This window comes from Dipodomys merriami, unplaced genomic scaffold (assembly GCF_024711535.1).
Source record: "Dipodomys merriami isolate MVZ:Mamm:240054 unplaced genomic scaffold, mDipMer1.0.p SCAF_1, whole genome shotgun sequence".
NCBI lineage: Eukaryota > Metazoa > Chordata > Mammalia > Rodentia > Heteromyidae > Dipodomys > Dipodomys merriami.
In genome coordinates this window covers 104,525,146-104,541,050 of record NW_027202270.1, presented here as the reverse complement: position 1 = coordinate 104,541,050, position 15,905 = coordinate 104,525,146, and the positions used below count along the sequence as shown (strand labels likewise).

General features: G+C 35.0%; 1 protein-coding gene across 4 annotated transcripts in view; it reads right to left on the bottom strand.

The window, feature by feature from the left end:
- Positions 1–15,905, bottom strand: part of Mipol1 (mirror-image polydactyly 1) — a 298,080-nt gene that overhangs the window by 204,648 nt on the left and 77,527 nt on the right. For all 4 annotated transcript variants that reach the window (XM_070026861.1, XM_070026875.1, XM_070026853.1 and 1 more), the window contains one exon: positions 5,498–5,627. In XM_070026861.1, the coding sequence (XP_069882962.1) occupies positions 5,498–5,627 (130 nt within the window). The remainder of the gene's footprint in view (positions 1–5,497; positions 5,628–15,905) is intronic.

The window sequence follows — 15,905 nt, the reverse complement described above, 5'->3', positions numbered from 1 at the left end:
TAGAAATAGGTTAAATTATTTCTGAATAGGACTTCAATAGCCCAGAAAAAGAATGAATGACTGCGACTGCATCTAGAAGCTTCTGTATACTGAAAGAAATAATTATAATCAAGAGACAATCTATAGAATGGAAAAAAGTGAGGAGCTGGGAATGTGGCTTAGTGGTAGAGTGGTTGCCTAGTATGCATGAAGCCCTGGGTTCAATTCCTCAGTGCCACATAAACAGAAAAGGCCAGAAGTGGCGCTGTGGCTCAAGTGATAGAGTGCTAGCCTTGAGCAAAAGAAGCTTGGGGACAGTACTTGGGCCCTGAGTTCAAGCTCCAGGACTGACAAAAAATAAAAATAAAAAATAATTAGAATTGAAAAAAGGTTTCCAGCTGTTTAAAGAATAAAAGATTAATAACTAGAATATATAAATTTCTCAAATAAACATAAAAAGGAAAAATAATCCAATTAACAAATGGCAAACAAACTAGACAACTATTCAAAGATAAAATACAAATGAATAATAATAAACATAAGAAATGTTCAACATTCTTAGCTATAAAAGAACTGCCAAACAAAACTATGTTAGGATTCCATCTCACTTCAGTCAAAATGGCAATCATCAAGAAAATGAACAACAAATGTTGATCTAATCTTATTCTTAAATATGGGCTACACTAAGTAAGTTCTTCCTAAAAAAAGTAAACACTTTTGAAAAAGGAAACACAGGTTACTTGACACTGACCCCTGACTTAACTGGATGATCAAGGTTAATATAACTCCAGTAAATCATGTTCATATAATATCATATTGCAATAATGTGATGATAACATTCATGTTATCCTTAAAACCTATAACCGATACTACCCATGAGGAAAACCTTCAGAAAAGTCACAATTGAGAAACCCTCTTCAAAATTCTGACTTCTACCTCTCCAAGGTGTCTAGGTCATCAAAAACAAGGAAAATATCAGAAAATGTCACAGGCCACTGTAAGCTAAGAAGATACAATTGAATATAACAATATAAACAAAATAAATCCACAAAAGGATTTTAGAGACACATTATTAAATCTGAATAAACTGTGGAGTTTAGTTAATAATTAGGTAATGATATTGAACTTTCACTGAAGATAAATGTGCCAGAGTAATAGAAAATGTTAATAAAGGGCTGGGAAGGTGGCTCAGTGGTAGAGCACTTGCCTTGCATGCCTGAGGCCCTGGGTTCGATTCCTCAGCACCACATAAGCAAAAAGAAAAAAAGCCGGAAGTGGCATTGTGGCACAAGTGGTAGAGCGCTAGCCTTGAGCTGAAGAGCTGAGGGACAGCGCCCAAGCCCAGAGTTCAGGCCCCACAACCGGACCCCCCCCCCAAAAGAAAAGAAAAGAAAAGAAAATGTTAATAAAGGCTTGGAATGTGGCTTAGTGGTACAGTGCTAGCCTTGAGTAAAAAAGTTGCTTAGGGACAGTGCCCAAGCCCTGAGTTCAAGCCCCAGAACTTGCTAAAAAAAGAAAGAAAGAAAGAAAGAAAGAAAGAAAGAAAGAAAGAAAGAAAGAAAGAAAGAAAGAAAGAAAGAAAGAAAGAAAGAAAGAAAGAAAGAAAGAAAGAAAGAAAAAAAGAAAGAAAGAAAGAAAGAAAGAAAGAAAGAGAGAAAGAAAGAAAGAAAGGAATGAAGGAAGGAATGAAGGAAGGAAGGAAGGGAGAAAGAAAGAGAAGGAAAGGAAAGAAAGAAGGAAGGAAAGAAGGAAGGAAAGAAAGAAGGAAGGAAGGAAGGAAAAAGAAAAGAGAAAAACAAAAACAAAAACAAAAAGCTAATAAAGAATACAAAGTGTGGTTTAAACCTTACTGTCTTCACAACTTTTCTGGAAGTCTAAAATTATTCTAAAATAAAATTTATTTTTTAAAAAACTGGTATAACACAGACATATAGTATTATATAAGGACATGAAAAGAAAATAAGAGTTAACCAAACAGTAAGGAAATTAACCATGAGCCTGGCGCTGGACGCTCACGTCTATAATCCTAGATACTTAGGAGGTTGAGATTTGAGGATTGAGGCTCAAAGCCAGCCTGGGGAGGCAAGTTCATGAGACTCTTTTTATTTTTGCTTTTTAATATCTATCTCTCTATCTAGATAGAGAGATAGATAGAGATAGATAGATAGATATGTCAATATATATCTATATATAGATATGTTGGTGGTGGTGGTGGTGGTTGTGGGCCTGAACACTGGGTCTGGGCGCTGTCCCTCAGCTCTTCAGCTCAAGGCTAGCACTCTACCACTTTAGCCACAGTGCTACTTCTGTCTTTTTCTGCTTATGTAGTGCTGAGGAATTGAACCCAGGGCCCTATGCATGTAAGGCAAGCACTCTACCACTGAGCCACACTCCCAGCCTTAATATATATATATATATATATATATATATATATATATATATATAATAAACATACTGTACAGAGGGATTACATGAGTAAGATGAGTACTTTTCCTATTGAGCATTGCTTCCCCCTCCTTTTATCTCCAATTAACTACCAGAAAATCATTGGAAGTGGTGCTGTGGCTCAAATGGTAGAGCACTTGCCTTGAGATGAAGAGCTCAGAGACAGTGCTCAGGCCTAAAGTTTAAGCCCCATGACTGATCGGCCCAAAACAGAAAGTAACCATGTACTAATAAAATATATTTTACAAAAAAAGAAATAGGGCCTTTGAGAGTCAATTAGAATGCTAGGACTCCACTTTCATAGGCTTAATGGCATTTCAAAAATGTGAGTTTAGCCACCTTTTGCCTTTCTACTTTCCACCATGTAATAATGCATTAGTAGGCCTTCCCTAGAAGTTGGCACTTTGATTTTTGTACTTCCAAACCTCTAGAACCATAAGCTAATATATTTATGTTTCTTATAAATTATCTTCTCATTTACTTTTTTACAAAACCATAGGTTAGAGCTAGGCACCGATGGCTCATATCCGTAATCCTAGCTACTCAGGAGGCTGAGATCTGAGGATCACAGTTGGAAGCCAGCCCAGGCAAGGAAAGTCTGTGAGACTCTTACCTCAAATTAATCATCAGAAAACTGGAAGTGATGCTGTGGGTCAAGTGGTAAAGCACTTGCTTTACAGTGCCCAGGCCCAGAGTGTAAGACCCATAACCGACAAAATCAACGAAACAAAAAATGAAAGCCACAGGTTAAAACATTGTTTTTGCTAGTGATTTGTATTTCAGAACATATAAATATAATTCAATAAAACACAGTTCACAGAGATTATCTCACCCCATTTAAAATAACTATAAACAAAAAGCAAAATATAATAATCAATGGGAGGTTGCAGAAAAAAATAATTCTCATACACTGTTGATGGGAATATCTTAAGATATACATTATGCAGGACAGTATGAAGGTACTTCAAAAAGTGAAAATCAGATTTATTAATGTGATTCAACTACGATTTTTAAATTTATATACAGAAAAACTCAAATTAATATATCAAATAGATACCTATAGTCTTATATTTATTGGGACAAATCAAAGCTAGCTGGGGTTGGCTTTGAACCTTAATCCTCAGATTTCAGAATCTTGGGTAGTTATAACTACAGTGATCAGTGCTTAGATATTTTTCATGATTTGAAAAATACACATTGCATGCGGTCAATACATAATCATTTTACCCCCCGTACATATGTATATATATATGTCTATGCATGTATGTATATATACACAATTACTATATGAAAATTTAAAATAAAAATAAAAATAGAAGATGGTTATTTGGGGACAGAAAGTGTAGAATTTGTTTTGATTATTTGTATCTTTCAATAGATAAAATGCTTTACAATGATTTGTCTTCAACAGATAAAGCTATTAATAAACTAAAACTAGATTGTTACCTAATCACAATTTGAATACTGTCATTATTTCATATTTATGGCTTTCTTTTTTTTTTTTTTTAAGTCCGGTCGTGGGACCTGAACTCTGGGCCTGGGCACTGTCCCTCAGCTCTTCAGCTCAAGGCTAGTGCTCTACCACTTGAGCCACAGCGCCACTTCCGGCTTTTTTCTTTTTGCTTATGTGGTGCTGAGGAATCGAACCCAGGGCCTTGAGCATGCAAGGCAAGCGCTCTACCACTGAGCCACCTTCCCAGCCCTGGCTTTCTTTTTTTTGTTTTTGCAAGTCCTGGGGCTTGAACTCAGGACTTGGGCACTGTCCCTGAGTTTTGCTCAAGGCTAGCACTCTACCACTTGAGCCACAACCCCAATTCTGGCCTTTTCTGTTTATGTGGTGCTGAGGAATTGAACCCAGGGCTTCATGCATGCTAGGCAAGCACTATACTACTAAGCCACATTCCCAGCCCAGTATTTATGGCTTTCTGTCTCATATTTTAATTAGTGCTTAACTCTGATCTACCACATAACCTAGCACATGTTGTAACTATATAGATTATATGATTAACATTCAATTACTATGCTAACTTTACAAATAACCTATTTCTAGAGGCATTTTCGTTGGAATACAACCCCAGACTTGCTGAAGTGTAGAATCTGAATTATAGCAAGATCTTCCAAGAGATTAAACTTGCACAGTAAAATTTGAGATACACCAATTTCTGTGGCATTGTTCTTCCAGGTGTGGTCCATCACTTACCTTATTAGAATCACCTGGGTGGCCAAAATAGTACTCTCAGACTTTATTATTTCAAGTATCACTAAAGTTTAAGAGCCATATCTAAAAAAAAAATCAAGCAGCTGGAAGTGAGGGAAGGAGTGACATTGCCCAAAAAGAAATGTACTCATTATTTGACTTATGGAACTGTAACCCCTCTGTACATCACATATATAATAATACAAAAATAAGAAATATTTAAAAAAGAAAAAAGTAGTGAAGAACAGAAACAGATATTAAACAAGGGGCAAGAAAGGAACTCAAAGAGTTGAAATATATCAAGAAAGTGATAAGAAAGGAAGAGAGGTGATAATCATCAGAAACAGTAGAGTCACGTGGAAAGTACAATAACTGTACTAAGAGTAATTCTTTTTTTCCCTTTCTCTTTTTCTTTACTGACCAAGGCACAATGACCTCATTTGTAATCCCAAATAATTCCTAAGTCTATGCTGGAAAAGAAGTTAGCAAGATCCCATCTTGCATATCTGTAAGCCATCTATATGGGAGTCTTATAACTAGGAGGATCACAGTCCAGGTCAGCCTAGGCAAAAGCAGAAGACCCTACCACAAAAATAACTACAGTTAAAGGGCAAAAATTGTTTTCCTAACAAGAAAAAGACCTTGAATTTACATCCCAGTACTTTCTTTTGCTGAAAATAAACAAGACAAAATAAAAAACTGCAGCCTCCAACAGGCAAATTACTAGCATGCCAAATGATTTAGAAAAAGATTACAAGGATATACAATGTCTTATTGCAACAATAAGACTCAGTAGCATTTTTAACATGTGACTATTACATAAAACATGCATTTTATAAATATTTCCATCACATATAATTTTAAATGTGTACGTACACTTTTAGAGAAACTTCCATATGCTTGGCTCGTGCAATTGCTTCATCTCTCTCCTTAATCGCCAGTTGCAGTCTAGCCATAATAGCTTCATCACGTTCTCTCTGTGCAAAATACACTTCTTCAACCAGAGCTGCCAAAATAGATAGCCCATAATTAATTAGAAAAAGCAAAGGACAAATGCATATAGTTAGCAAAAGCAAAATTCAAATATAATTCTTATTTTAACAAATTTCTTTGACCTAATTGAATTATTATCAATAACTTTAGAAACCATTTTAATAGCTTTTACAAAATTGAGCTAACAACATTCATAAAAGAAGAAAATATGAAAGGTTCCAACAATAGATGTTAGTTTGTGAATAAGAAGAAACTCATATATTAAAGATAGACATATGTCTTTCTACAATATGAAGAAGACTTTGACATCATTTATTAAAGCCGACAACATGCCTATTCTAATATTTCAAGTCCCCTCTTTGGTATGTAGTATAGCAAAATTATTATACATAATATATGTGCAAAAGGAAACATGAAAAAGAAAAATTTCAGTACCTTTTATAATAATGAAAACTTAGAAATAACAAATGTCCATTAATACGAGCAATAATAAACTACTAAAACATCAGAATGAAATACTACTCAGTATTTAATGTGAATGCTATGGGCAGAAAAGAAAACCTAAGAAATGAAAAGTTGACAAAAATGGCAAGTTGTAAAGTAAAACTACCTACAAATTTCACGTAGTCACAACTAGTAAAAGTAACTCAACAGGCATGGGAAACATGAGCATCCAACTTGGGATAGTAGTCTCCTCATTGAAATGCTGTAAGGGGAGGAGAGGGAATGGATCAGGAAAGAATAAAAACAGGCAGAAGTGTGATGATTTAGCATTTCATATTTGCCTAAAGCAGGGACACCACTGATACAGATTATGATGGTCTAAAGTTGTCCTTTTCTTTCTCTCTTTCTCTATCTCTCCCTCCCTTTCTTCTTCTGTTGTTGTCGTCGTCTTCTCCCCCCACCCCTCTTCTTCTTCTTCTTGCTGGTCTGGGGGCTTGAAATTAGGGGCCTGGGTGCGGTCCCTGATCTCAAGGCTAGTATGCTACCACCTGATCCAACTTCCACCAGCTCCACTTCCAACTCTTTGGTGCTTAGAGATGAGAGTCGCATGGACTTTCCTGCTGAGGCTGGCTTAGAACGCAATCCTTAGATCAAGGCCTCCTGAGTAGCTAGTATTACATGCATGTCCACTGGAACCTGGCTGAAATAGTTCTTTAGTTTTTAAAACAGTGGGATGATGCTCAGTTTGTTATGAATTGATTCACAGCTAATCAACACAGTTATATTACTTAAACTATAAATTCATTCTAAGAAGAGAACAACTCTATCTTTTCCATTATAGAGTATGAAATACTTAAGTGTAAAATATAACATGCTATTATAAAGCAAATGTTGAAGCAACATCTAGTTTGGGGTTAGAATGCTGGCTACTCAGGAACTACATAAAAATTAATTCGTTTTAAAAATCTCATTTGAAGCCAGACCTTGCAGACATATCTGAGACTTATCTCCAACTGACTAGCAAAAAAGTCAGAAGCATATATGTGGCTCCAGTGATAAGGCATATCTGTGCCAAGTGCTGGAGGCCTTGAGTTCAAGCTCTAGTACCAGAACATACCTATCAAACAAACAAAACAAATAGAAAATACTTCAAAGAAGAAAGAAAAGAAGTTTAACCATTCATTCATTTATTAAATATTTATCAAAGTTCTGTAACAGTCATGTATATTGTTGTTTTAAGGGAAATGAATATACTAGGCTAATGAGTCCTTTCTATCATGAATTATACATAGTATTACAGTGAGACAGACAATTCAGTCAGGCAGGCAAGAGGAAGGACAGGGAAAGCAAGAAAAGAAGGAGGGTAAGAAGATAGGAATGAAGGAAAAGGAAGGAAGGAAGGAAGGAAGGAAGGAAGGAAGGAAGGAAGGAAGGAAGGAAGGAAGGAAGGAAGGAAGGAAATAAGAGAATTAATAATAGAAGGCCTTGGAAGTATCCAAAAAACAACATGAAAGCCATATGGCTGGAACGTAATAAGTGAAGGTGGAGTTCTATGAGATCATTTTTGGCCTTAGAACCCACAGGAAGGATGTTAGATATTATCTAAGCATGATAGTAGCTACTGAAAATTCCAAACAAGGGAAATCATGACATTTATGTTTCAAAAGGAATATTCTATATTGTGGGTGAGAAATAGATGAACAAGAGTGGAAACAAAAATGTCAGGACAGTCATCAAAATAAGAATTTCCATTAGTGGTTCTTATAAATGATTTGCAATTGGGAATTTTCAAGTACATACAAATAAATATATATGCCAACCCATAATTTGGTTATTACATGAAGTAGACTTCAACATAAAAACAGTTTCAACAGAAGTATCCTTTTTTTCTTTTTCCCCTAGTACTGGGCTTTCAACTTAGGGCCTTGTGCTTCCCTGGTTTTGTTCATGACATCACTTGAATGGCTACCACTTGAGCCACATTTCCACCCAGTGTTTTTCTAGTTAATAGGAGACGAAGTCTCTTGGACTTTTCTGCCTAGTCTGGCTTCTCAGTGCAATCTTCTAGATCCTGAGTGACTAGGATTACAGGCATGAGCCATCAGGGCTGGGCCAGTCTATGTTTCAGAAAGAGACCCCAAGAGTTTAGACTACTACATGTATAAGATGTACAGAAGTGGAAGAAAATTGCAAGTTGGAGTACATATTCTCCTGAACTAAATATTAGATTATTATAACAGCCTGGATGAGAAATAACAAAAACCCAAGTAAAGACAATGGTAACAGAAATGAAAAAGAGAAAAACAAAGGGCTCATTAATAACAAAGATTAAGTCTTAGAGTTACTAAGCAGTGAAACTTAAGTAGTAAAATTTAGAGGGGAGGAAAATGAATCAGCTGAAGTCACTCACAGTCATTCCTCAAGCTATCAATCATGTAATCTTCATCACATTCTAGGATAAACATGTTACTTTCTCACCACTGGTCTATTGTTTTTGTTTTTTAAATAAGTTTATTTATTGTGAAAATACTGTACAGAGGGGTTACAGTTACACGAGCAAGGTAATGAGTACATTTCCTATCCAGCATTGTTGCCTCCTCCTTTGTTTTCCCCAACCATCTCATCTCTCCTACCTCCTCAACTACACCCTCCCACCCCCACCCAAATTGTAAAGTTCATTTTTTGACATAGCGTCTTGTACATCACATTGTTACAATGGGCCCCATTTGTTAGGAAATAGAAAGACTTGGAGAAAATTATATTAAGTGAAGTAAGCCAGGCCCAAAGAAACATAGGTCCCATGGTTTCCCTTATTTGCAATAACTAGTGTATGTCTGGGACAAGCAGAAGAGCTCAGATAAGATGTTAAGCAAAATGAACCCCAAGATAGGGACACAAGTTTTTTCTTCCTTGCTATTGTTTCTAACATATTTATAAGATACCATGTGATTTTTTTTGTTGCTTTGTATGTTCCACCCTCCATGGTATAACCCCTGTTTTCACTGTATTTGATGTTGGTATAATTTGGGGAGGGGAAGGGAAAAAACAAAATGCTCTTTTGTTTCTAAGGGGAAAAAAAAGTTTTCAGAAGCATTCAAATCCAGAGTCCCATTCTAGTTCTGGGTAAGACTGAGAGAACATATGCCAAATTTTCATTACAAAAACAAAATTATAAAAATTTTTTGGACACATGGTACAGCTATTTGACCAATACAGGATATTAGAACCCAAACTGCCATGAAAGTCAGGAGTATTCCATTTTACTTTGCTCTGGCATTTCCTAATGTGAATCCAAACCCATAAGACATCACAATGGAAAAATCTTTTCCATATAAGATCTTTTTCTCCCACTATGGAGCTCAGAAACACAAGGGAAAATCTGTTCTTTTCCTTTTATGTTCTGTTTCTGAATTTGTTAACTCCTAAGCAATCTCACAGGGAAGGCACCAGCAACTGTGATGTCAGCTGGCAAGGGAGAAGTATAGAAGCCAAAACTCTAAGGAAAAAGACTTAATTTTACTCTCGATTTGATGAACTCCAGAGGCCTACCTGTGCATCTTCCTTATGCAACTGTAAAGCAGGAGCTTGTGCCTAGATGCTAGAAAGGGAGCCACAAAAAAAAAAATGCAGAAATTAAAGGAGATAGTGGAGAGGAAGAATGTTAGGAAAGCAAGATAAGATGTAAAATCATGATATATTTACAAATTAACATGTACATTCTATCATTCTGAATATTCAGGTATACTGTTAATGTAAAATGCTAATTGGTAGATTTTAAAGGCCAACAAATTTCCTATTGTTTCTATAAAGGTTGATAAGATCTTTTTATTTGGTTGGTTTTTTTCAGCAGTACTAAGGTTTGAACTTGGAGCCTTGTTACTTACTCAGCAGCTGCTCTCAACTTAAGCCACACCCCTAGCCATTTCTGCTTTCATTACTATTTTTTGGATCATGGTCTATCTTTTATTTTTGAACTACTTTGGAATGGTATCTTCCTATTCATGTTTTTGCATAGCTGGGATGAAAAGTGTATGCCACTATGTTCAGGTTTGTTTGTTTGTTTTTTTAATTGGCTGAGATGGGGTCTTGCAAATATTTTGCCAAGGCTGGACTAGACCATGTTCCTCCGGACATCTACCTCCTAGTATTACTGGCATAAGTTACTGAACTGGCTGGGTTTTTTTTTCCTCTCATTTGTTTTTGAGACAGGAGTTTCATTATGTATCCCAGGCATACTGGAATTCCATACACAGTCCAGAATAATCATAGGACTTATTTATCTGATTTAAATGTGACCCGACACTTATAAGAAGACATCGGATGCAAGTTGTATTTCACTTTACATAAAGTAGCAGCGGGTTAAAGGGAAGGATGGCAATGTCTGGGGCTTTAGCAATAAGTCCAGTTATCTCTTTGTTTAAAGACAAAAAATGCTTAGTATGAAGAGATTATATGTGATCAAAAAATGGTTTCACTTTTATAATGTTATTTAAAATCCAAAAATGTACACTCATATACCAAAATTACTATTTAAGTATTTCAAACTTAAAAACTTAAAATACCAGAAAATATACACAAAAAACACATGTAGTTTCTAGCTATATGAATTATAAATAAGAAATAGTTATCGGGGCTGGGAAGGTGGCTCAGGGGTAAAGTGCTTGCCTTGCACACAGGATGCCCTGGGTTCGATTCCTCAGCACCACATAAGCGGAAAAAGCCGGAAGTGGCCCACTCAAGTGGTAAAGCGCTGGACTTGAGCTGAAGAGCTGAAGGACAGCGCTCAGGCCCAGAGTTCAGACCCCACGACCAGCAAAAAAAAAAAAAAAAAGAAATAGTTCTCCAAATTAAAGCACTACTGGATAATAATTTTAACACTATTAGGTTACATGTGGAATTTTTTGGTTATGAAAAATGTGATTCTTTCTAGAATTTAGTACTTTTAAAGGTTCAATATGCAACTCTCTACCATTTTTAGTAAAGAAAACTTAATTGTAAACACTGAGCTTTTCCAAGGTAGATGACTATTACAAAGTTCACTAGAAAATCAATATAGCATTTTAGTTGGAATTTGCTCATTAAACACCCACAGCTCTAATGCAAATTATGATGGAATGAATAAAGCAAATACGCATGCTTCTTTCTTTTTATTAAATGTAAAATCTACTGTTAATTGCATCTCGTATGTCATACAAACTTTTCTCCTTAACTATTAAATAGAAGCTTTAACAAAAGTCATTAGAGATTCTCTTTCTTTGACTTGAATAAATTTCAATATTTGTTCAGTAAAGGTTCACAGCAGTTAAATTACATTAACAAATATTATTAGCTACTATGTAAGCCAACCAAGTAAAATACTTATATTGTAGGTAAAACAAATCATTGGGTGTTTACAATAATATTTGGATATCTCCATTTTTAAACATGGTTATCAAATATCCTATAATTCTTAGTCAAATGAGAAAGATTCAGAGAGGATCACCCACACCCCCCACCACTAAATACTCAAATTTGTTTAGTAAGCTAATTGTTTTCTAATATGGGCAAGAGTAAATATGAAGAAGCTGAACCATACTAAGTATGAGTTTATTGAGTCAAGGCAAAGTACATATTTTCTTAATAGAACCCAAGTCTATTGACAAACCCATATTCCACACTTTCCAAACTACTTTTAAAATACAGTTACCAGTGAGACAGTATATTGGGAAATATTGTAGTTTAAACATTAAATCATGATTCTCTAAATAACATAATTTGAAGGATAGACACTTCTCAGGAAAAAGAATCTGTTTGTTAATAGCCTCATGGTAGTTATAAATATACAAGCTGACCTAAAAAGAGAAAGAAAATTAGAAGTTTAATACTAAATAATGACCAAATACAGTTAATGTCCCCAAATTCTAAGCAGCCCATATAATATAGATAATAGTTTCATAAAAGATCAGATTTGATGAAAGAATTCCTAGATCCATAAGTATTTAGTAGAATAATTTTACATGAGGAATGATCACTTTGCCAAGATTTATAATTATGTTAAGTGAATTTTTTCAAATATAGTAATAATTAGTATTTAGCGAAACTATCACACATATACCTCATACCACAAAATTACATTTTTTAAATAATTTTTTGAGATTAAGTGATTATATAAATTTCACAAATTTCATCGTGATATTTAAAGTCACAGACATTTTAACTTTCACAAGGCAAATTGTTATTATCATGGCAAAATTACATTTTTAATATCAAAAATATAATTTAGTTTTCTTTGCATAATTTAAAATCAATAGTAAATATATCAAACCAGACTACAGAAAGTTTACCAAAATCTATTCCAAGTAGTTTGATGCTATGGGTTTTGGTATCAAAATGCTAAATTCAAACTGGTTCTTCTACAATTTCTTATACAACACCATTACATCTTTCTAAAATTGCATTTTGTTTTTAAACATTTTACATGCCAGGCACTGTGCTCATACCTGTAACCCTAGCTACTCAGGAGGCTGAGATCTGAGAAATTGGTTCAAAGCCAGCCCAAGCAGGAAAGTCTGTGAGACTCTTATTACAAATTAAAATTCAAAAACTCTGGAGTGTTTCAGGTGGTAGAATGCTAGCCTTCAGCAAAAGAAGTTCAGCCTGAGTTCCAGCCTCAGGACCAGCAAAACAAAACAAAACAAAACAAAACAAAATAAAACCACGTTATACAATTATTTTACAAATCATATATGATTAAAAACTAATACAAGCTCATTATAAAAATTGGTGGACACAGAAATGTTTAATGAATTTAGTAACTTTCTGTGTATAACTAAACAAAATCTGTTCAGTCTTCAGAAATGTAAAATAGCCAGTGCCAGTGTCTCACGTCTATAATCCTAGACACTCAGGAGGCTGAGATCTGAGGATCCTGATTCGAAGTCAGCCTGGGCAGAAAAATCCCCTTGAGACTCTTATCTCCAATAAACTATTCAAAAAAGCCAGAAGTGGTGCTGTGGCTCAAGTGGTAAAGTGCTAGCCTTAAGCATAAAGAGCCTCAGGGGACAGTGTCCAGGCCCTCACTTCAAGCCCCAGGACCAGCAAAACAAAAGCAAAAAAAAAGTAAAACAGCACAAGAAATTTTATCACTAGGTTACATCACATTTTATTCAACTCAGATGTTTAGAATAATACATTTACATTGCTTCAGCTAGTCACTACATAAACACCATATAATGAACATCTGTATTTTCCTGTGTGAAGGTACTGGAGCTGGACTCAGTTTTCTCAATTTCCTGTCTTATAGATGACATTCTACCACTTGATCTATACTTCCAGTCCAGCATTTTGCTGGTTAATCAGAGATGGAGTATAACAGACTTTTCTTCCTTTCAAGCCTTGATCCTCCAGATCTCAACCTTATGAATAAGCATTTTACAGGTATGAGCCACCAGGACCTGGGCTTATAAAACAATCTTTATGTATATACATAGCTAATTACTGAATAAAGTAAAGTACTTGACTACAATAAGTCAAACTCTTATACTCTTAACATATGGTATAAGAACAAATCCAAGTTTTGTCAAAAAGAAAATAAAGCTAATAGATATAAATATGAAAATCCTGTGAAATGTAACTACTATCCAAATATTTCCCAGGATCATATTCTTTTTAGAATCTTCAATTAAACACGTGAATGAGAAAAACTAATGTACTGTTCATCAAAATCAATACTAGGAAGCAGAAAAATGTTTTGGAGGGGAGTACAAGAATGGAGGGAGAAAGGAAAGAGTCAATGTAGTCATTATATTCGATGTACATTATGTAAACAATGAACTACATAACTTGTGAGTAGGTACAAGAGGAAGAAAATGGGGGAGAATGATAGAAGAGGTGATATTGGTCAAGATGCATTGAATTCATATTCTGACTTATGGAATTACAACTCCTTTGTACAACTACATAGTACAAATGATTTTAAAATGTGAAAAAAATTCTTAAAATCATTTCCTAAAATTTTTTTGCTATTTTTACATTTTAAATACACTAATTACTAATTACATATGTTCTCATAGGCTTGATGCAATGCGAACTTCTAGTATGCTATATATCCAATTGTTAGCTATTTTACATAATATGTTTTCTCTATATTCCACATTTACTTTTTTGCTGGGGGTGATACTATATGCACCCTCAAGTACTATCTGGCATTGGTTAGAATTTATCCTGATTCTTTTCAATGGAATTCCAAGTGTAAATAACAAAACTCCATCAAAAATTCTATTCATTATGTTTCACAGAGATGGATCTTTGTGTTTTGTCTTAAATTAGTATGCCTATTCTTGAAATGTAGTTTCCTGCTTAAAATATATATGTGTGTGATTTGCTCCATTTAATACTGTGACAGCAATCACATGCTGATGAAAGCCATTGCATTTTGTAACATCCATACAAAACATAGGATTTAAAAATGTATCATCTTTTAATATATGCATTTTTTGTATTTATGGTATATAGAACTCACTCTCTCTACATTTATTATTATTATTATTATTATTATTACTGACATAGGATTTCCTTTTGTATGAGGCTGACCTTGAACTCTTGCCTCAGCTTCCTAAGAATTTTTGTTCTTAGTCATCACCTGGTCAACACCATCTGAGATAAGGTATTATAGAAGAATTTTTTCCCCCTTTGGGGTGCTAGGATTTGACCCTTGAGTCTCAGACATGTTAGGAAAGTTTTCTAGGACCCTCAGAGTCACATCCCCAGCCAAATAATTCTTTGGTTTTTTGTTGTTGTTTTTTTTTGCCAGTTCTAGAGTCTTGAACTCAGGGCCTGGGAACTGTCTCTGAGCTTCTTTTGCTCAAGGCTAACACTCTACCACTAGAGCCACAGTGCCACTTTCTGTTTTTTCTGATTATGTGGTACTGGGGAATTGAAACCAGGGCTTCATGCATGCTAGGCAAGCACTCTACTACTAAGCCACATTTTAAACTGGCTAATAATTCTTTTACAGGAGAAACGTTTATTTTCTATTACAGAACTTTTACTTTTCCATGCTAATTAGTTGAAATGTCTTTCTATGATTGCTATCTATATTTTGTTTTTTTTTTTTTTTTTTTTTTTGGCCAGTTGTGGGGCCTGAACTCTGGGCCTGGGTGCTGTCTTTTCTCAGCTCTTCCCCTCAGGGCCAGTGCTCTACCACTTGAGTCACAGTGCCACTTCCAGCTTTGTCTGCTTATTTGGTGCTCTTGAACCCAGGCTCTCATGTATGTATGCAAGGCAGGCACTCTACCACTGAGCTACCTTCCCAGCCCCTGCTATCTATATTTTTAACATTTAAATTTTAACCTGAATAGAAAAACTTAAGTTTGTAAGATTCATGCTCTGACTCTCTAAACAATCACAATAAAACGCCTCTTTTCAGCACCATAACAAATGTATACTCTCTGTAGTAAGAAGGGACTGACACTATTTCCTTTTCTATACATAATACTTTAAGTTTCGGTACACAGAAAGAAATATATGTTTAAAGACAAAAGGCAGTTTAGTGCTGAAATCAGTAGTACAAGTGAGCCAAGCACATTATGCTGCCATTGAATTACATGCTAAAATGTAGTAAGATAGACAGATAGACTGCCTTATAAACATGAGACTTAGAAACTAAGGAGTTCTTTTGGCTAACACTCAATATTGGCTTTATTTCAGTTTAATTGGCAGAGGATCTCAAATTCATCTTCTCCATGAGATATCAGGAACCTGGATTTCTCTTTGTACCAAAGGTTAATAAGAAATGTGTCTGCAAAAGTCAAACAGCATTAAATACCAAAAACTGATTATTATTCTACAGGAGTTGTTCTGTCATTCA